The sequence below is a fragment of the Pecten maximus genome, chromosome 14, assembly GCF_902652985.1.
Source record: "Pecten maximus chromosome 14, xPecMax1.1, whole genome shotgun sequence".
In the NCBI taxonomy this organism is placed as follows: domain Eukaryota; kingdom Metazoa; phylum Mollusca; class Bivalvia; order Pectinida; family Pectinidae; genus Pecten; species Pecten maximus.
The window spans coordinates 33653143-33676290 of NC_047028.1; the positions used below are offsets into that span (position 1 = coordinate 33653143).

The 23148-nt window shown below is 35.4% G+C and overlaps 1 protein-coding gene across 1 annotated transcript; it reads left to right on the forward strand.

The window, feature by feature from the left end:
- The first annotated feature begins 6685 nt into the window (after window positions 1-6685).
- Window positions 6686-22945, forward strand: LOC117341869. Its single transcript, XM_033903730.1, has 14 exons — window positions 6686-6761; window positions 10534-10631; window positions 10884-11024; window positions 12078-12217; window positions 13219-13300; window positions 15088-15261; window positions 16128-16201; window positions 16360-16542; window positions 18806-18979; window positions 19665-19820; window positions 20306-20383; window positions 21467-21650; window positions 21841-22040; window positions 22225-22945. The coding sequence occupies exons 1-14, from the start codon at window positions 6686-6688 to the stop codon at window positions 22469-22471; spliced, it is 2007 nt and encodes a 668-aa protein (XP_033759621.1). The 3' UTR covers window positions 22472-22945.
- Window positions 22946-23148: the final 203 nt, after the last annotated feature.

Here is a 23148-nt window from a genome sequence, read left to right on the forward strand (position 1 = left end):
TTATTAACCTCATCACTTATATTGATCATATTAATTATTTCAAGTAAAAAAATGTTCGCTGTGAAATATGAAATAAATGATCATCTAATAAATCGGCCGCTTTCCCAAAATAGACTATAGCCATATGCATGTACATAGAAATATACAAGGTTTATCTTTAACACAAAGAGTAAAAATAACAATGCATACGAGTGTCGGTGTTGAAGTTTCAATCTATGAAGATAGTTTATAAGTACATATCAATTTCTACCGATGTTTGTAATGTGTTGATGTGAGATGTTTTGGGGGTGTTTTTGTGTAGTTTTTGGATATTTTGGGGTATATCGTTTAACCCCTGCTGGTCGGGGCACGTGGAATTGTCTTGGATTCAGCTATTCAATGTTATTAAGTGTTTTATAACATCAACTGATAATTGTTTTTTTATACTTAATGATAATGTATACAACCTCAGGTGCACAAAATCATTAAAAGTAGATTAGCTATCGATATCTCTCTCCGAGATCGGATCTAAAAAGTTCATGCTCGTATCTCTCCATATTCACGCTTCGTGCTTCCTCCGAGTGCGTCGCCACGCCCCTTAATGCAAAGGGACGCAAGTCCTGCGCCCTCCAAGTCCGTTAACCTCTCTCTCTCTCTCTCTCTCTCTCTCAAAAAAAAAAAAAAAAATGCTTAACCGGTGTGAAATAAGATCGTGTTTTATGGTGCCCACCAACTCATCAAAGTTGTTTTCCCCACATTTCATTGTTCTGAGCTTAATCAAAATTGACAATATTAAACTATAACACTCTGTATATTTTGACTTGTGATTCGAGGCCCTGTAAGCACAAAAGTTATAAAATTGTATTCCGTCGTCATCTGTGTTACTATGTTATATCACAGGCGTCTGCCTCTGGATGGTATTAATAGACAAAGAATATTAGACGCTACTCATACGTAGTGCTAATATTTTTATACCAACCAGAAGCAGACGCCTGTGGTTACAATGTAAATCACTTAATTAACGACAATGGTACAAGGGAAGTAACTCTTATGTGTTTTTTGGTCTTTTTCAAACAATTAGTGTTTAAATTTGATGTTATCAATGACACCTACTACATTAGTACATTTGTTGAATATAAAATTTTAATTACAATGACTTGATTTGGAAATCTGTAAGTTGGAAGCTTATACTTTGCAGATGACTCGCTAATTTTGTCGCATTCTCCGGAGGTTCTGTAAAAATCATTGAATAAACTTGAATCGTCTTGCACAACATGTCAAAGTTCAATACAAAGAAAACCAAAACTATGATTTTCCAGTCAAGGAGTAGAATAACAAAAATTTCACGAAAAAACAATTCCTATTTTGTAAAAACTCAACCAGAAGTTCCAGAGAATAAGAATAGGAAATTTACATTAGATGTTAAAGACCTTCGCGCTTAAATTTTCAACTTAACAGTATTTAAACAAAATTGCTGATATTGATTTTGAAAAAGAAGTACATGTTTTTATGGGTTATCTATACAGGAAAAAAATGTTGAATTAAAAAAGAACAGATTTGGTGTTCTCTCAAATATTATGGAATAACATTAATATCAATGTGAATCCTATTTTTTCTTCTACAGAAGATGGAGTGATCGAGGTAGATACTTCATTGAAGACATGTTTTACTGAAAGTAGTAGACTGTTAAATTAAAAGAAAAATATACTTATAGTTAATTTTACAGAATACTATGGTGTTGTAAGTGCTATTCCAACACATTGGAAAAAATCTTATCAGAAATGACATTTGAAATATCAATATTCCATGCTGTTAATCAATTTTGTACGTATCTACTCATAACAAAGCCAAAAAACATTTTTGTTTTCTTGACTTAATATAAAGTTTGCCAGAAACTAGTCAATTGAAATGGCATGAATTGTTACAAAATACCTCTGGAAACATTAGATATTTCTATTTACTTTCAAGAAGTATTACAGATGAGACACAATTTCAATTTAAAATGTTTCATAGACGTATATATACCAATACTAAACTTATAAAGAGTCGTTAGTAGATTAAGAGAGATGTACACTTATTTTAATGACAGGGAAGCCATATTGTTTTGATGGCAGGGAAGCCATTTTGTTTTGATGGCAGGGAAACCATTTTGTTTTGATGGCAGGGAAATCATTTTGTTTTGATGGCAGGTAAACCATATTGTTTTGATGGCAGGGAAACCATTTTATTTTGATGGCAGGGAAACCATTTTGTTTTGGTAGCAGGTTAATCATTTTATTTTGATGGCAGGGAAACCATTTTGTTTTGATGGCAGGGAAACCATTTCGTTTTGATAGCAGGTTAATCATTTTATTTTGATGGCAGGGAAACCATTTTGTTTTGGTAGCAGGTTAATCATTTTATTTTGATGGCAGGGAAACCATTTTGTTTTGATTGCAGGGAAACCATTTTGTTTTGATGGCAGGGAAACCATTTCGTTTTGATAGCAGGTTAATCATTTTATTTTGATGGCAGGGAAACCATTTTGTTTTGATGGCTGGGAAACCATTTTGTTTTGATGGCAGGGAAACCATTTCGTTTTGATAGCAGGTTAATCATTTTATTTTTATGGCAGGGAAACCATTTTGTTTTGATGGCTGGGAAACCATTTTGTTTTGATGGCAGGGAAACCATTTCGTTTTGATAGCAGGTTAATCATTCTATTTTGATGGCAGGGAAACCATTTTTTTTGGTAGCAGGTTAATCATTTTATTTTGATCGCAGGGAAACCAGTTCGTTTTAATGGTAGAGAAGTCATTGTAACGCAGGACAAGCGTCAGATATAGGTAGTTAGAAATGAAACAACTACACTAGAACTAGTACAAGAACTATTCACAATTTATTATATACAAATGCATATAGACAAAAAAAAACAAAAACAAAAAACACACACACACAATCACACTCATTCTCACAACCTCGACCAAACCCATAAAGTTCCATATATAAAAGTTCAGCACAGCACGTCACAGTACATCACATTCCACAGTATAAGTCCTCACGAACAAGACATTGAAGCTGAACCGGAGTACAGCTTTCTCCCGCGCGCGTCCCATCTAGGGTGACTGACACCAAAGGTCCTCCTCATTATACACTAACCCGCAGGTTACGTATATAGATAGCTACCAGCAAAGGTTTCCAGCTGAGTAACAATAGACAATTCCACTAGAATGTCTGCAACGTTGATCCCAAACCTTTGGATACCATGACCCGCCTGTGAATATCCACAAACTCCCTGTGGCTGACCTTGGTCTATCACCGGTCCTGTTGCCGAAGCCGTGGTAGTTTGCAGTCCTGATTGGTATAAGGATTGTTCTCACTCCAACGTGGAAAGCTTCAAAATACACACAACAAAACACTTGACAATTCCTCACCTATCACTCATACTGATAACTTATAATCATTAACATTGTACTAGTAACATAACATATAACATGCATAGTTATATATACATATGATACTGGTTAATATATGCACTCATAATACTAAGTATTCATATAAAACAGTATTTCGAACACGTGTCGGTCCCTTTCTAACACTATTAGCACTATGGACAATACTTCAAATATGGCGTCTCAACGCTTCCGTATTTTTTTTACATCAGCTAAACTCACCGATCTAGTTAACCTGTAAAAATGGACATACATACACATATTTACTACTAATGCAATAAAGCTACCCTATATGCTATACTACAGGTTTGAATACAACTTTAACCAATTAACTATGAAAATACTACAATACCAACAATACATAAACATGTATACTACGTCTATTCAATGTTACGCATGATTGGACCGCACGTTCAAATGTATACTAGAAATACATTTACCCGGTATACGAGACACTCAAAGAAATGAATTAGTGAAGTAAATATAATCTTTTAAAATTAGTTACTCACCACAGTCTGAATTCCGTGCCTGTATCCACGTAAATAAGTCATCCGACTACAGGTAATCAAAACACGGCCATTTCTCACGGCATACCTTACCTGTAGTGACGCTTCCGAAACTTCCGCACGTGCACTTCCGCTCTATCCATACTTTCATTCGTACCATACAAATAAGCGCACACGATTCACAAATAAAACAGCCATAACACATAGATATAATTATATATATATAAATGCATGCGATCGTGACAGTCATTTTGTTTTGATGGCAGGGAAACCATTTTGTTTTGATGGCAGGGTAACCATTTTGTTTTGGTGGCAGGGAAACCATTTCTTTTTGATGGCAGAAAAAATAATGTTTTGATGGCAGGGATACCAGCTAGTTTTGATGGCAGGGAAATCATTTTGTTTTAATGGCAGGGAAACCATTCTGTTTTGATGGCAGGAAAACCATTTCGTTTTGATGGCAGGGAAATCATTTTGCTTTGATGGCAGGGAATCTATTTTATTTTGATGGCAGGGAAACCATTTTTTTTGATGACAGGGAATCTATTTTGTTTTGATGGCAGGGAAACCATTTTGTTTTGATGGCAGGGAAACCATTTTGCTTTTTTCTGGGAATGCTTCCATGTTAAGACTGTTTGGTTTCCATCAACACAGAAAATAGAAGAAGCCTTTGGTTTTATGATTCCTCGTCATCCAATGTCTGTTAATATTGGTGTACATGGTATTGATGAGGAATATGAAATCAAATATGTAATATTAGTACGTAAAGAGTTTTAATATATCATTTTAAACAAAAGATAACTAGTCCAACAGGTGTTATTGGAAAAAGGTTTCTATCATACTTTTAAAATATAAAAAAAACATAGTTGTATTTGATTTGAACACATTTTGTAGTTTAGACACAATTGGATTTGGCACAACTTAAAAAAACAACTTATAAAAACCCCCTCCACAAATATGTATTACAAATATTGTGAAAGCGACACATTATGCTCATAATTATTATAAAGAAAGGAAAGCAAAGAAAAATGACAGGAAGAAAGACAGATCTAGAGAACTAGGAGTAAGATGAATGTTGTACATCAGGATACACTACCAATCAGGGTTCATAAACAATATACATGTACACAATATATATTTAAATACAATTTGTTTTTACAGGTTCTGCTTAAGGAAAAGAAATTACATAATGAAAAAATGGAGAATCATTGAGGTTGTCCTGGAGAAAAAATGTCATGCATTTCTTTATCATAAGATTACGACCACAATTGTCTAACAACCGGGTTAAATTATTTTCAACATTTTTCAAGTTCCTAGTTCTTTCGATTTTACTTCGGGAAATAGACCTTGTCCCATGGAGTGTAAAGGTATATGATCACCCGGACGACCACGTTCACGTGGGTTTCTCCCGGTTTCTCCGGATTCCTCCCGCAATACCTCTCGTGCGCTCCCATCCGGGCCAACCAGAGTGATACATATAAGTTAACATAACATGTTGTAAAATAACTTAACTGCTCGCAAACAACACGGTGATTTATAATTTGAAATAACTGTTCGCAAACTACATGTTGATTTATAACTTGAAATAACTGCTCACAAACTACCGGTGATTCATAACTTGAAATAACTGCTCACAAACTACAGTGTGAGATGGTTAAAACAGTTAACAACTATCCAGATAAGGAGGTTTACATATGAAATGTTTAAAACGAATATTAAAAATTTCCATTTCTAAATATTTTAAACTCAATTAAAGTACACGTAATATATTTTAAGTTAGCGAGAAACTTCTTTATATTTTCTTGGAAATGTGCTTACAAAAGATAAGACGTGCCTAGATGGCGTGAATTTGATTTCACGGTCGGATGTGAAGGTCATGGTTCACCCGTCCGGCCACGTCGGTTTTCACACTACCGAAACACTTCTTACTTACTCGGAAATGTATGTGTATGGGTAAATATAAACAAGTTAAAAAAGACTTATGGTGGTAATTTTAGACGTGTGACAACTGACTGTAACGTGCCACTGGCGGCTTTAAGGGGGAAGGGGTTGGTTGTATCGTGAAATACACTAGAATGCAGGATTTTGCATTTACCTGCTAAAATGTTCCCGATTGGTACTCCCGGACCCCACGTAATTTGGCACGACCACAATATCCGCCTATATTTCGGGTAGTCCGAGTTTCCTCTGGCCCTGACCATAGACTTGGTGTCAGGGCCAGGGGAAACTCGGGGTATATTTCGGGTTGTTTGAGCGTCCATGCAGAACAAGGACCATGCTCACAGCAAAATCTACCTTAATTCTTGTCGACAGTTTATACACCGATAATAAACCATGGATGAAAAGTGTTTTACTTAATGTGTGACGGACAAATGAGTAACTCAAATTGATAATTTTATTAAATTGACATCATTACCAATGATTACGTCATGACTGCTCAACAGGTGTCTGACAGAGAGTACTGGTCTGTTAGACAAACTCCGGGACTGTTTACAAGATTGTGTAAGTGTTTGTATATATGTACGTACGTGTGTGTCATTGTCGGTCATGGATGAGGAAATTCCGTGTACTAATAAAGTTTTGTGAAACAGAGGTCAAACTGCATGAGTTAAAGTGGAGACCACTTACAGGCCGACATATGTATAAAATAAATTTCACAAACGACCTTCTTAAAGCCCTGAGGTAAAACCCATAATTTTGTCCTGAACACGCGGGCGGGTGTCCCTTTAGTCCGATAGTTCAAGCCCAACTGGGATTGAGTTATTAATGATGGCTGAGAGGTCGAGGACGAAGTTTTCTCGATGTCCAGATACAGCACTGACTGGCAGTCGATCTTCGCGATACAGTAAGTAATATACTAACTAATCATATTTAATGGTAATTCTATACATGTTATATGTTAGAGATGTCACAGGGATGAGGCCATAAGGGCATATTTTATGAGTATGAAAAACTTCCGCGAGTTACAGTAAGTTATAAAGAGATGGGACCGTATAGCAGATTATATAGGTATATTATATTGAAATCTTTTATAGGTACATCATATTGTAAGCCATTATAGGTACATTATATTATAATCTATTATAGATACATTATATTATAATCTATTATAGGTACATTATATTGTAATCTATTATAGGTATATTATATTGTAATCTATTATAGAAACATTATATTGTAATCTATTATATGTACATTATATTTTTATCTTTTATTGGTACATCATATTGTAATATATTATAGGTACATTATATTGTTATTTATTATAGGTACATTATATATTGCAATATATTATATGTACATTATATTGTAATGTATAATTGGTACATTATATTGTAATCTATTATAGGTACATTATATTGTAATCTATTATTGGTACATCATATTATAATATATTATAGGTACATTATATTGTTATTTATTATAGGTACATTATATATTGCAATATATTATATGTACATTATATTGTAATCTATAATTGGTACATTATATTGCAATCTAGTATAGGTACATTATATTGTAATCTATTATATGTACATTATATTGTAATCGATTATTGGTACATCATATTGTAATCTATAATTCCGCGAGTTACAGTATGAGTGTATAGGCTCATTATATTGTAATATATAATTCTGCGAAAAGACCTATATTTAAGCATGGAACTGTTACAAGATACTAGTATACAGTTGGTATGAATATATTTTGGGTGACAGATAAATAGAATGTCGTCCGTTGTTAGAACGTAAAATTACATTCAAATAGGGGTTTCCTCATTTGTTTGTTTGTTTGTTTGTTTGTGACACAGGCAAAATATATTCAAAGTTCAGCTTATCATATAAATGACGTCAGTATGTTCAGAAGAAATACTATTATTGCTAGTGTCAACGTAAATGATAGACAAGCTCATTAAATAGTTTTAATACAAAATCAGCTCTATTATATATTTCACATACGTATGCAGATATAGCAAAATTGTAAACAATTGTATAATTTCTTATTGTTTGAAATTTAAGACACGCCATTAGGCATTCATAAGTGATGCGCCGTTGAACGAGTATTTCCTCGAAAACACTTAACTTGTGTATGATTTCATCGACTGAATTTACGTTATTTTTAGAAGTCAAGTCATTGAAAGTAGATGACAACGATTCTAAGAATATTTCGTTTGTAACAGACTCCGTGTCTGAGGCGACAGTACATAATTCGGATAACTAAACACACATTGTGACCGCTTGCTAAAAATCAAGATGATGAAGTAGAAGAATTTCGAAGGGTGTTTCAAAAGCGATTTTTTTACCCGAAGCGCACATGAATTGTTTTTAGAGTGCTTTACTTAGCACTTCCGCGGTTTTTCCAAATGCCAGTCACTTCAAATAAACATAGTCTATAGTCTATATAGCTAGTTTCAAAACATTTCGCAGCCATATTTGTAATGACCGCCTTCATGTGACCTGACGAGATCTCGCATGACAGGGTATTCTCCCACAGTTCACCATATTCATGTCAAGTTTTAGACGTGAGAGATTTCTCTGTCAACTCCTATGGTACGACAGATACATTTTTGGACGGAAGTACTTCTGGGACTACTTTTAATTTGAGTGACGTAACTATAGTTCCGGCGTTGTTATTAAATGTTAAATATGCGTTAGAGACGCAAAGTTTTATGAAATGACAAGATGAACTGTTGTTAACATCAGAATAGTATCACCGATACCTTATTTTAGTGTCTTTTCGAATAAATATTGAAAATTTAGTTTAGATCTATGTTTTCTTGAAATTTATTTGCATGTTTTGGGTTGTGATGGGTACTTCTTCAAATAAGAATATTCATGCGCCGACCATGTGCATTTGTTTACAAACAGATTGGTCACCTATGGGATTTTTTTTTTTTAAAGTGGTCGGGGAAATATTCCTTACCTTTGGAGTGTGACAAGGACATCTCAACCTGATGGGAATTCAGGAATGTCCAGCCCGAGGTTTTACATTCATGAATTTCACTTCCTTTTCACTGCAGCGTTTCTTGGACTAAGCAGTGATACACATGTTAAAGGCCCCATTCTATTCACTTGCAAAAAACATTCTTTGTTTTACCATGGCATTCTTTTGCCAAAGCAACAGGTCATATCTGGCAGGATAGATTTTTTCTTATATCATTATAATTTCATAAAGTATCAAATTCGACGAACCAACTCACAAATTTTTTTTTAATAACAACAATTATAACAAATAACGAAGAAATTATGAAACTGATGAATTATGAAAAAGATTTTAACATTTTAAACATTTATATTTCAGTCCCTATTTGTCAGACTTCCATTACATTTAGATCGGGATAGTTTCACCAATATTAACAGCATAACACAACAACAGGCATAGAACATTATCATTTTATTGCATTTTGCTCAGTATCCTCACGCACTTCGGCAAGAAACTCCAACATAACCGATTTCGTTGCTATTTTTCACTGCACACTTTCATTCTGTTTATCCATTCCACTTTCATACGGTCATTCAGTAGCCTCACGTTCTCTTCAAATCATAGCTACAATTTCAATTTGGGTTCTTTTGCTATCTTTCTCATTTTTTTTTTAATTACGATAAGGAAATTTTGCAGACTTTAAAACATTTTTAATAACAGCATAGCTCTATCTTTATTTTATTGTCAAAAGTTGTTAAGGTTTTCACATATTTCTGACTTCTGATCAATAGAATACATTTTTCTATTTTTGACTGGTGAGGAAAATAGTGTTTTTCTCAATTTTTTTCTTCTAAATTTGTCTCTATCGTTCGCTGATATATGGAGGGACTGGACGCGAAGCGGTTTCGGGTAAGGAGATAGACAATGCTTTCATGAAAAGTTTTACGTAATTTTGAAAAAAAAAGAATGGTTTTAGCCTGCTATTTCGTGCTATCAGGTGTTATGACATGGCAGTATAACTGCGCATGCGTATATATATATCAATAAGTGGATATTTCGAATGATTGCTGCCAAGCCATAAATTCCTGAAAAGTGACCGTCCTTTTTCCAATCAGACTTTCAGTATTAGTCCTGATCCCTCGCGGAAAAATAAAATAAATACCTTCAAGATACCTTAAAGCAGTGTTAATCAAGAAATCTATGATGGAATCATGGGTTGATAACAGACGTAGCCCCGGGTAAACCTGGACACATTCCCGCATACCTGCTGTATTCGTCATATAGATCTATAAGACATACAATTACACACTGCCCAAAGAAAGACGAAAATGGAGACTGCCAATGGGAGAGCTTTGCGTTACTTAAAATGGATACTTTAAAACGTGTCACATTTCTTCACCACAAAAACGTCGTAGTAAAAAGAAAGGTATACATTCACATCAGCCGATCTCAAACTTACTTTAATTTTTGGTTGAAACCACGTCCCGCCGGGGATTTCCCCACAAACTTAACAAAACACGCGCATTTAATAGTGAAATACGTAATAAAACGGCTCACGTGACCCAAACTTCATTCATGCAGTTTGCTGAACAAAACAAAAAGTCTGTATTGATAACTTGTTGATTTACTTAATGTGCTTCCAAACTGAATCAGAAAAACGATACAGGTCCATTTTGCTTTTGTTTCGATCTACACAGAGCGCGTGAGACAAGAGAACCATACCGGATTTCCTCACACCAGTACATCTCTAGACGACTTCGGAAATATAGTTTTGGAAGATGCATTCCAAAGGGAGGTATGTTTCGATGAACACACATTGAAACCTTGCTACTTATAGCCGAAAAATACCGAAATCAACCAAACTTTTCCGAAATATGCCGAGTAAAGAGCATTATAGCCTATTTTGAGAGCAGTCACATCAATATATAAGTATTCACATCAGTAAGTAATGTCAAAGTATATTTTATCAATAATAAGTTTCTTCGACTTCATGTTTATTTTTTATTACAATGGATGATTGCGAAGAACATATCTTAAATAATTACAGGTCACAGAAAAGACGAATGCGTACCTGATAGGTAAACAGGATGCGGAGAACGAGGTGTATATAGACCACGCGATTGCGACGGAAGGGAGCAGAGACAAGGCCCTGTTGTATATTATCGACGAACTAAAGAACGAGGAACGGGTAAATTGAAAATAAACATATATGTCAATAGTTCGCATGATCATCGGTAAATATTTCACAAGGTGTTAAAATAGTAACAGGAAATCGACATTTATCAATAAAAACACAACATAGTTAACAATAGATACAGGTAAGAGAGATAGGGAGGGAGTTTATATTTAACATTTATAATGGTATTTGTTTCTCTATCATCTTGACTGTAAATTAATCTTCCTGGATAGATAATTAACTCAGATACTTAACATGTTGACCATTTCTTATTTCAAGGATAGAAACTTTTTGCTGACAGCTGTTTCTTGCCTTAAACACTAAGCATCGCAAGCAAATCCAAATACCGAATACCAACTGTTGCATTGAGTCAATCGAGAAGAAAGATGGAGAGATGAAGTGAAATGCTTCATAAACATTTAAGCAATGTGATACTACAAAAGTGGTTATTTTCGCGAGTCGTTAATTTCGCGTGGGGGCAATTTTCGCTATTGACCCACCTTCGTTTGTAGTTGGAGTTTACTCAAATTAATATCAAAAGAATATACGTGGGGGAAATTGTTGCGATCAAAAGAATTCCGCTTAATTAACGTAAATTTCTACGTTTACAGTATATCATTAAGACTTAGCAATTACAACCAAAAATGTAAATTTACAATTAGACTATAGGAAAATTACAAGGTTAATAAGACCAGGGTGGTATCCATGAACCCTGCGCTTGATCAATCTTTCCTTGCACTTGAAAATCACCCAAGTAAATACGGAAAATAAAATCATAATTGAAGGCTGTCTGAAATTATTGAACAAATATTAAATCATGTATCAGATTTGTCGCCTGAAGTATTTGATCATCAGCTTCACGAAAACGGAGCCTTATGTTCTAGAAGGCAAAGCGTCTTCCTTTTCAATGACGACTTCCGCCATAAAAGGGAATTTATTGCGGGTAATATGTGTTACAGGTACAAGTCCTTCTCAGCTGCCTATTGAGTCGGGGCGCAAATCCGTCGGCACATAACGATGAAGGGGAGACATCATTACATATGGCGGTGAAGAACAATTTCAAAGGAGTCTGTAAGAAAGCTTTTAGAGAACGGTGCCTGGCCAAGCGTCAGAAACAGAATAGGGCAGCTGCCGTTCTACACAGCTTTTGATAACAGAAATGATGAAATTGCGTCCATGCTTATACTTCACATGAAGAACTATGAGTAAGTTTTTACCTGGACAAGATAACACGAAATTTGCTTTTCATCTCTATAATCGAGAAAGATATTTTACTAAAGAAAAAAAAATGTTTTAGATATGTAAAAAGTAGAGAAATCTCGCACCTAAACATTAACATTGTTAAGCAACTTTATATGTTGACATTGAATTTATAAGCACGTTTGTTAACCTTGATTTTATATAACATATGTTGACATTGATTTTATATACCAGTGTGTTGACATTGATTTTATATACACGTGTGTTGACATTAATTATATATACACGTGTGTTGGCATTAATTTTATATACACGTGTGTTGACATTAATTTTATATACACGTGTGTTTACATTGATTTTATATACACGTGTGTTGACATTAATTTATATACACGTGTGTTCACATTGATTTTATATACATGTGTGTTGACATTGATTTTGTATACACATGTATTGACACACTATAAGAAATTATGAATTTAATTGAATGCAGGGACTCTTGTATCGTCCCATCCAGATTTTGACATTTCTTTCGTGCTATTTTGAATATCCTTCTTTGCCTCCTGGGTCAACAATTCATATCCTCAGCATCGCCGACGCCGAGATGGTTCTAGAAGGACGAAACAACTGTGTGATATCCCTTACATCACTGACGAGTCCTAGAAGGACGGTACAGCTGTATGATGTCCCTAACATCACTGACGAGTGCCAGAAGGATGATACAGCTGTATGATGTCTTTCAAGTCACTGACTGGTCCTAAAAGGACGATACAGCTGTATGATGTCCCTAACATCACTAACATGTCCTAGAAGAACGATACAGCTATTTGATGTCCTTAACGTCACTGACGAGTACCAAAGGGACGATACAGCTGAATGATGTGGTGTCATTTTTTTTTCTGCTTTTAATTCTCAACTTATGCTTAGTTATGTGTTTTAAACCATCCTTGCTTAATGTTTTCACCTTTAATGAACTGATAATATGAATTTTACATTTTTTATTTAGGGTACGGTCGATGTTTTCAAGTTCTGGACCAAATGAATCAGAGTTTAGCTTCCAAGATCTACTACGATCTGAAAAAATGGAGGTTTGTTAATAACTAACAAAATATTTTTCACAGTTATATTTTGTTTTGAACAAGCTTCCACGATAACATTCCGATCTTCATACTGTTACTGTATCTGTCTTTTGCTTCCAAACGCGCTTCTAGTCTAGATCAGCAGAGCATATTAATGCAATTGTAATTGATTTAATGACTTCAATTTATGACCCTTTTGATACGATGAAGTAGGCCGGATAAAAAAAATACAGGTAGATTTTAATCTTACTTTGATATATAGGATTTTGACCGTTTCTGATCTTTAATGGTAGAGAAGGCCGTATTAAGTAACCACCATTGGTTGTTTTTTTTTAGCGAAAATGGGTTTGGACGTAACAAGAACGTTCAAAATCCTTCTTGCAGGCATTCTTGAACTAAATCTTATCTGGATGCAGACTTGAACTAAATTTGATATCGAGGAATATTAGAACTAAATTTGATCTCGAGGTATATCAAAACTAAATTTGATCTGGAGGCAGACATGAACGAAATTTGATTTCGAGGCAGACTTGAACTAAATTTAATCTCGAGGTATATCAAAACTAAATTTGATCTCGAGGCATACTAGAACTTACTTTAATCTCGAGGCAGTCTTGAACTAATTTTGATCTCGAAGCATACTAGAACTTACTTTGATCTCGAAGCATACCTGAACTAAATTTGATCTCGAGGCATACTATAACTTATTTTTATCTCGAGGAATTCTTGAACTAAATTTGATCTCGAGGCAGACTTGAATTGAACTAAATTTGATCTCGGGGCAGGCTTGAACAAAGTTTTATCTCGAGGCATACTTGAACTAAATTCGATCTCGAGGCATACTATAACTTACTTTAATCTCGAGGCAGTCTTGAACTAAATTTGATCTCGAGGCATTCTTGAGCTAAATTTGATCTCGAGGCAGACTTGAACTAAATTTGATCTCGAGGCAGACTTGAACTAAGTTTGATCTTGAGGCATACTTGAACTAAATTTGATCTCGAGGTATACTATAACTTATTTTTATCTCGAGGCATTCTTGAACTAAGTTTTGTCTCCAGCATTAATGTCTAATGGGAACTAATTGTATAATTCTTTAAAACAAACTATTCAATGCGATTAAGGATTAAAAAACAACAAATATGTCAATATTAGATCAGGCCCTTAAAGAGCAATAGGGAAGGGCCCACTAGAGCGTTTTCCATCGACCTAAATTATTCTTGTTCAATACGGATAAACTGATTTTGTCCAAATTTGGCCAGGTGCATTAATGGGCAAATATGTTTCAATTTTCTATTAAGAGCGATGGTACCAAATAGTTGAAGTGGAAGTTAGTCTTAAAATATAATATTATATAGTCAATGTATTGTCTCTGTGGCACCGGAATATTTGTTATATTGCTAAAAAGGAAATCCTTTTCGCGACAATCGTTGATATACCGATGTTGGTGAGGCAGATCTTTATGGCATATATTCGCGAAGTTTATAAATTTACCGATAATAAAGTTTAGGAGTTAGTTTCTCAATTTCGTTTACGATACTTGATTAGTAGTCCTGGTTTATATGGTAAACTTTTGCTTGTTTCTTCATTGTTCTTAACAGAGGTCTGTGAAGGCAGTACTCTGAATTGTAGATTTATTTTAGATAATTTCTTTGTTTCCTAACAGACATCTCTGAGGTCTATCTGAAGTGTAGATTCGTTGTCAGTTATTTTTGTTTTTTTTGTTTCCTAAAAGAAATCTGTGAGGGTCATTCTGAACTGTAGATTTGACATTTTCTTTCATTATTTCTTTACAGAATACAGTAATGTCTGTCCTGAACTGTATGATAGATCTGATTGGTACAGATGGGAAAGCTAATGTCTTCTTCCACGTACTAGAGAGCGATGAAAATGGGCATAGTCCAGTCCATCAGAACTTTGAAATAAAAGACAAATCACCCTTCCAAATAATTGCAAAAAGCGAGAACAAGGTAAGTTTACTAATATATACACATCTTAATATATTGTTTGCGAAACCCCAAACGATGACTAATGTATTGTAAGAAGGGACCACTATTTAGGATAGTTGTGGTGTATTAATGTTTGTCTCAGAGGTCTGACAAAGGGTAGCTGTGGTTTATCTATGTAAATATGTCTCACAGTGGTCTGACAGGGGATAGCTGTGGTGTATATATGTTTGTCTTACAGAGGTCTGACAGAGGATAGCTGTGGTGTATCTATGTATGTATGTCTCACAGAAGTCTGAGAGATGATAGATGTGGTGTATCTATGTATGTCTCACAGAGGTCTGAAAGAGGATAGCTGTGGTGTATCTATGTATGTCTCACAGAGGTCTGACAGGGGATAGCTGGGGTGTATCTATGTATGTCTCACAGAGGTCTGACAGAGGATAGCTGTGGTGTATCTATGTATGTCTCACAGAGGTCTGACAGAGGATAGCTGTGGTGTATCTATGTATGTCTCGCAGATGTCAGACAGAGGATAGCTGTGGTGTATCTATGTATGTCTCACAGAGGTCTGACAGAGGATAGCTGTGGTGTATCTATGTATGTCTCACAGAGGTCTGACAGAGGATAGCTGTGGTGTATCTATGTATGTCTCGCAGATGTCAGACAGAGGATAGCTGTGGTGTATCTATGTTTGTCTCAGAGAGGTCCGTCAGGAGATATCCCTGGGGTAAATTTCAATGTTACGATGGTTGCACAATTCAAATGTCAAGATGATTGTACAATGTCAATGTTAAGATGTTTGTACAATTTTAATGTTACGATGTTTAGACAGTGTTAACGTCACGATGTTTGTTCAATGTTAATGTTACGATGTTTTGACATTTCAGACGATAGTTAACCACGACGTCATGAGACTACTTATACGAAGGAAATGGAAACACTTCGCGAGAATGCGTTTCCTGTGAGTACTGTCTAATACACTTCGCGAGAATTCTCTGTCTTTGAGTACTAATACACTTCCATTCATCCTCTCGTTTTTCTACATAAGATATACGAAACAAACCTAAATGAAGTCTATTGCCTTTGTGTTATTTTAACGTCTCGATATTCTATTTCCAGTGTAAATGCAGTCTTCTTCATGTCCACACTATTTTGTGTGGCTTTCTCTGCCATCACTGCGGCCAAGACTGCCAACCCCCTGGTATATGACGATCACATGGACAGGGCACGTGCAGTATGTGAGGTTCTCAGTGTGATCGCCGCCGTCATAACGCTTTTCCAGGAAATCCATCATATAATCAAGTAATATGTTAAACTGCTTCATTCGTCCAACAATCTATTACAAATCGTTTAAGAATTAATACATTGAAAGTATATTCTATATCTCCGTCAAATAGTAATCATGATCAGGATTGAAAAAGGATTGACTTTTCTGATTATGAAAAGTTACAAATTTCAGCTTAAGATCACTACGTTGTGTATAAAAGAGATTCATTGATTAGATATTAACATATTATCAATTAAAAATATGATGTTTAAATTTGAAATTCAAATGGTAAGTACAAATCGTTTGAGGGATGTCGTCCTTAGCCGATTACGCAATCATTATTATGTTTATCTATCATGTAAATCATGTCATGCTTCTTCCTTTGTATATACAGTCGAACCGGTTATATTGAAATCCTCGAGGAATGGAAAACAAATCTTCAAATTAACCGGTTATCAATATTAAATATCAGTACCTCACTACGTCAAACAACACATCATTGTCCAATATAGTTAATCGACATATTATTTAGTCAGTATTTAGAATTATTTTACCAAATGAAAATATTTTCACAATTTATGAGAAATAATGTTAAATTCGACGGTGGAAATCTTCGACTGTTGCTTGTTTTTGTTTAAAGTTCGCGGACAAACGTGAAAACAGTTTCCAGTATATCCGGGCGACTTTTCGAGAAACTACCGCCTGAAATCAGTCCTGTGCGTCGGCACAAACTAGCTTGCATTCGGATACTATCTGGTTCAATCCCAAGGAATGTTATGGTAGTGCATGGTAATACAGTTTTACTATGTTTAATTGGAATACAGACCTGCTTGCATAAGCTGTTCAACCGGACACAAGGTCCTGCACAACAATTCACTATGCACAATATCAACAACAAGTTGTTCAACCTGACACAAGGTCCTGCACAACAATTCACTATGCACAATATCAACAACAAGTTGTTCAACCGGACACAAGGTCCTGCACAACAATTCACTATGCACAATATCAACAAAATGTTGTTCAACCGGACACAAGGTCCTGCACAACATAAACAAATGTTGTTCAACCAGACAGAATGTCCTGCACAACAATTAATGATGCACAATATAAACAAACAGTTGATCAACTTGACACAAGGTACTAAACCGTATGAACTTTGACCATAGTTATTTAAACTTGATAGTAATCCAGGGCAGAATATTGTCATCACGTTATTTGATTAGGAGTAATACATTTTCTACTTAAGCTCATGTTACCCAACATTACAAGTTTAAAGCTCGAGTAACATATACAATCTAATGTAGCTTTTGCCATACGACAATGTGTTAATTGTTAACAAGCTAATAATCACTAGTTATATGATAGATATCATTCATAAGTGCACGACAATGTCCTCTGATGTAAAGTGACCACGTTCTTTAATTAATTCTGCACAATTCAACGTAATACCGTTTCCGTGAATGAACTAAACAAAATGGTTAGTAGGCTCATGACTTATTTTAACTAGCAATCTGAGTATAAACCGATATTTAATTAATAAACGAATCCAAATACAAACAAATGATACCGACTTATCCATAAACATGTCTGCTCTTTTAAGTCAATTCTGAACGGTACAGAAGCGATCTAGTTTCTAATTTAATTTGTACACCAAGAACGGCCCTGGGCGGAAGTAAACAAAATCTCGCACATGCGCCAAATAGACCGTAGTACTACCAACCTTATATGGAAGGGTCACGAGGGTCAGAGTTGCTGCTTGTAGCCAATCGTATGCCCTGCAGGATTGCCCCACGCACAGAGTACTTGAACTTGCGAAGGCCCGCAGGTGAAAGATGTACGCCATCTTTGTTTAAGCAAACAAAGGCTGCGGTCTTCAGACCCTTGTGTCTCCAATAAAAACATCCTTCCGACTGATCACACATTAATTTGATGTTACTGTTAACGCAGTCTACACCTCTGTTATACAAACTAACCGCTATCGATCTTGTCTTAGCACGATAAAAAAAGTTGCATTATTCCAACGTGGGTCACACCGAATCCTGCGCGAAGCCACTGTGCTATGGAAAGTAAGTCACTTGCTAAACGATCCTTAATATCCTCGTACATTTCCATGAATCGTTTGAGGGTAGTCTGTCACTATCACTGTCCTGGTTACGTTGTTATCATTGTCAATTCCCTAAGAATAGCCTCGTCATTTGTAATTGTCTCGCGTGTAGTTAAATGAGACTCAATTTCGATGTATGAATGTATTGTTGTATCAGATGTTGATAATACATTGTTTTAAATGTTTAACAGACACAAACTTGAGTATTTCAAAGAGAAATTTAACTACCTGGAATTGGCGTCATCATTGTTCCTACTTATCCTGATTCCGCTCCGCTTCACAAACAACAGCAACCAATGGCAAATACACTCTGTGGTATTCCTCTTATGGACTCTCCGTATATTCAAATATGCATCGGTGTTCAGGTAAAATTGTAAAAATGAGTATCTTGGTGCACTGAAATTTTAGCATATCATTGAATAAAATTTATGTAGTTTACTGTTGATATTTTGTTAGAAACCCCTTAAATATGAGAGTAATGATGTTTTGATGTGGGACAGACAAGAGAGTAAGAATAAAAATTGGTGTTGCGAATTGTTGGGATCGTATGTTATAATTATATAGTTTTTAAATGATGAAAATCAGATTATTTCTGATAAGAAAATCATTTATGTAAGTACATCGCTGACCTTTCCGAAACACCTGGTCGTATTCTCCTTTTACCTCGTGGGATGTCGATATTTTTTGTTTGGCTTCCTCTCGTATATAATCACTGGTTTGGTTTGGTTTAGTCTTGTTTAACGTCCTATCAATATATATGGTCATTAAAGGCCTTCTCTGCATGCCAGATGTATACTTGTGGTGAAAATGTTCATGTTATGACTCCTTGTGATAACGCGGAAGTGATTATTGTTCTCATTTGCAGAGTAATTCTTATTGCGTATATAAGAAATATAACGTAAGCGGGTTTGAAAGTTACACATCTATATTCTATGACATAACACGTAATTATATTTAGATTTTCTAATGCAGATAAACAGAACGACCTTTTCCGTCTCCTTTGTAGAAAAATGTAGATAAATAGAACGACCTTTTCCGTCACTTTTGTAGACATACTGGAGCTTACGCGCAGATCCTGGTTCGAGTAATAATGAATGACTTCTTCCAGTTCATGGTGGTATTCGCTGTATTTCTAATGGTCTTCAGTGGGACGCTTCTCCTCGCCCTAAGAGGCGGCTCTCAATCAGTCGTTATAGATGATACAAGGTAAGTAAGTTCAGATATCCAATGGTTCTTGCTAAACTAACATTAGTCACTTTCAGTCAGTCAGTGGTTCTTGTTAATATAAGGTTAAAACTTTCAATCAGCCAGTCGTCGTTGCCAAAAACAAAGTTAGTGATCTTCAATGTTGTTATAGAAGATATATCTTCATGTTATATATATACATATGTAATTCTACTTCCTCCCTTCCCTCCCCACCCCCACAAGTCATAATGTCCCTGTCCGATGGCATAGCAAGAGGCGACGCGAGCTAGTGAGCGTTCTTTTGAAAATAAAAATGAAAAAAAAAAAATGAAAGTTTTTATTATCATGTTAGGCCTGTAGATTCACTAACGTGTCTTAGAATGACGTCATAGATTCGTGATACAGTTTAGCTCTACCGCATCAAAATGTGTTAATATTTGATTATTCCATTCCCATTAACACCCAACAAGACAAACTTAACAACTTAACCCTTGTTTCTTTTACAGTTCTTTCTGGGCAATCTTGTTTCTTGGCTTCCGGATACTGATAGAATCAGAGAAGGTCATAGAGTACACAAGCATCGAGTATGTATTTCTTGTTTTCATTTTACTGTTTGGTGATACATACTCATGTGTATTCATTTTAAATCTTATTCTAAATTTGATATACCCTTTTGTCGCTTCACCAAAAATCAGTTATGGTTGGTTGTAACCCCTGCTGGTAGACTTAAGTCTCCGAGATTTGTCGTTACCCTGCTGGTAGACTTAAGTCTCCGAGATTTGTCGTTACCCTGCTGGTAGACTTAAGTCTACGAGATTTGTCGTTACCCTGCAGTAGGACTTACGTCCCCAATGTTTCGCGTTACCCTGCTGATGGACTGTAAGCCCCTAGCATTTTGAACGTAAAGACACATATCGTTGTTGGTTATGTGATTGTGTGGAGTACATTTATATTTGTGGATTGTTTAAAGATGTTTCATCAAAAATTCATAACATGCAATACAAGTTAACAAAATATTTGTTTATGTCTACATTTTTTGTCCTTTGTGTTGAGGTACATGTATCTAGAGAGTCACATTCATTTGTTTATGTCTTTATTGTCCTTCGTTTATTTTTGTCTATATTTCAGAGAGTTATTGTCCGTTGTTTCTTAATCCAGAGAGTTAGTGACCTTTGTTTCTGAATCATCCAGAGAGTAATTTCCCTTTGTTTATTCATCCAGAGAGGATTGACAATTGTTTCTGGATCCAGAGATTTATTGACCTTTGTTTCTGAATCATCCAGAGAGTTATTTCCCTTTGTTTATGTATCCAGAGAGCATTGATAATTGTTTCTGAATCCAGATAATTTAGAGTTATTTCCCTTTTTCTGTATCCAAAGAGTTATTGACTGCCGTTTCTGTATCTAGTGAGTAATTGACCGTTGTTTCTGTACTTAGAGAGTTTATGACCGTCGTATCTAGATCGTAATTGCCTTTTGTTTATTTCTGTGACGTTACCATTATGTCATCATCGATACTCGATCAGGGGTTTTAGTCACTTCTGCTCTTTTACATCTGGAATGCGACAGCATGGCAAAATCGATTCCAATGGTGTTTAGAGGGGAAATGAACGTAACCCCAGGAGTGTTGAAGGTGACGTCACATTATGATAAGATTCTGTGTTTCAGTGGCTGGAGCTGTTTTGTCGTGGTGCTGTTCCTGTTTTGCTGTATCGTGTTACTATTAAACCTACTGATCGCCCAGTTAAGTGACACATACCAACATATACAGAATGATGCTCAAAGGGGGCTGGAGGTCAACCGAGCTTGGATCGTGGCCAGGATAGAGCTCAGGAGCATGTTAATTAAACGTGTAAGCTTGAATTCAAGGAAGTTTGATGTCTACGATGTTTTTTGTGTCAAGTGTCTGTTTTGTTGACATAATCGTTATCACGATTTCGTAATTTTGATACTAGTCTTAACCTTTATTCGTGCATATCACAGTACCAGCTCTTCTCTTGATATTTCTTAACAGAAATTTGTCTTTTAAACTTTTTACTTAGAAACTGAGAGTAAAGTTTTTCCAAAAGAAAAAAGAAGTGAAGGATATCCACAAAGTACTGGAAAAATGGGAGTCACCTCCTTTACAAGAAATGAACAAGAATATGCAAAATATCGACGAATGCCTTGGAACTCATAAACTTAATCTGGTATCAGTGTCAGCTCGCCTGGCGAGACAAGAGCGAACTCTTGTCAGAATACAGTAAGTGTATTTAACAATTATAGCTCTTTGATAAGGTTGATACGTGGTTTTATTAATCTGACAGTAGAGCCCACTTGCTTACAGCTCCTGGCAGATCTAGAGTCTCAAAGATTCCCGTGTACATTTGTGTGACGATAAGGGGAGATGACGTTTTTCTTTAACTCTGTGACGTTTTTACTTGCAGGGAAACGCTTGATGCGCTATCGAAGCGAATGGTTCCCGAATGGACAACTAACAATATCAACAATGAATTATCTGTTAATGATGACGTCACTTCCTTAGGAATCAAAGACAACAAGCATGTCCAGAATCGTCATTCGTCAAGTAAAGTCAACGAAAACGACAATGATCAAAATGATACAGGAGATGTAGAAATCAAAGACAGTGACCAAGTGACATTTACGTTATCATCAACACTATTGGCTGTCTAAAGAATTGCCACCCTAGAAATGAGAGAGAGAGAGAGAGAGAGAGAGAGAGAGAGAGAGAGAGAGAGAGAGAGAGAGAGACTCACAGAGTTGCATTTTACTACATGCAAATGCAGAAGTACTTGTGCATACCGCTTATGTGATTTAAAGGAAGGACAGAAAAAGGTCAAATGTCAGTAATTCATTAAAAGAACTATATTATAAATATTATAATATGACAGGCTATAATTCCAGGATAGGTTTCCAATCTATCCAGTTACTTTAAAGCTTTTATCTTGTGTTGACGTTTTGTTTTACTTTTGCTTATATGTTCTGGACAAGTAAATCGTTTTTGATGACTTGATATGTCAAAGGACTCAAAGGGATTAGAAATTGTATTTGTTTTGAAATGAAAAGTGTTCGTTACTGGAATAGTGGTAGCAATTATAGTATTCTAATATATTCTGACATTTATCAATACACTGTATCAAACTCAAACTCGTCATTCCATTTCTTCATCAGTACGTAGGTGATCGTGCTGTAATAATGTAAAGTCTTTTGATACTTTTTCACTTTTGTGGAATAATAAAACAAGAAGAGGTAAAAAGGCTGTGATGTTCTTGCTATCTGAAAATCATATTTCTTAAGAAAACGTTTGGGTTATGAGACCAGTCGTTGATACGTGAGTTTGGCAAGATAAA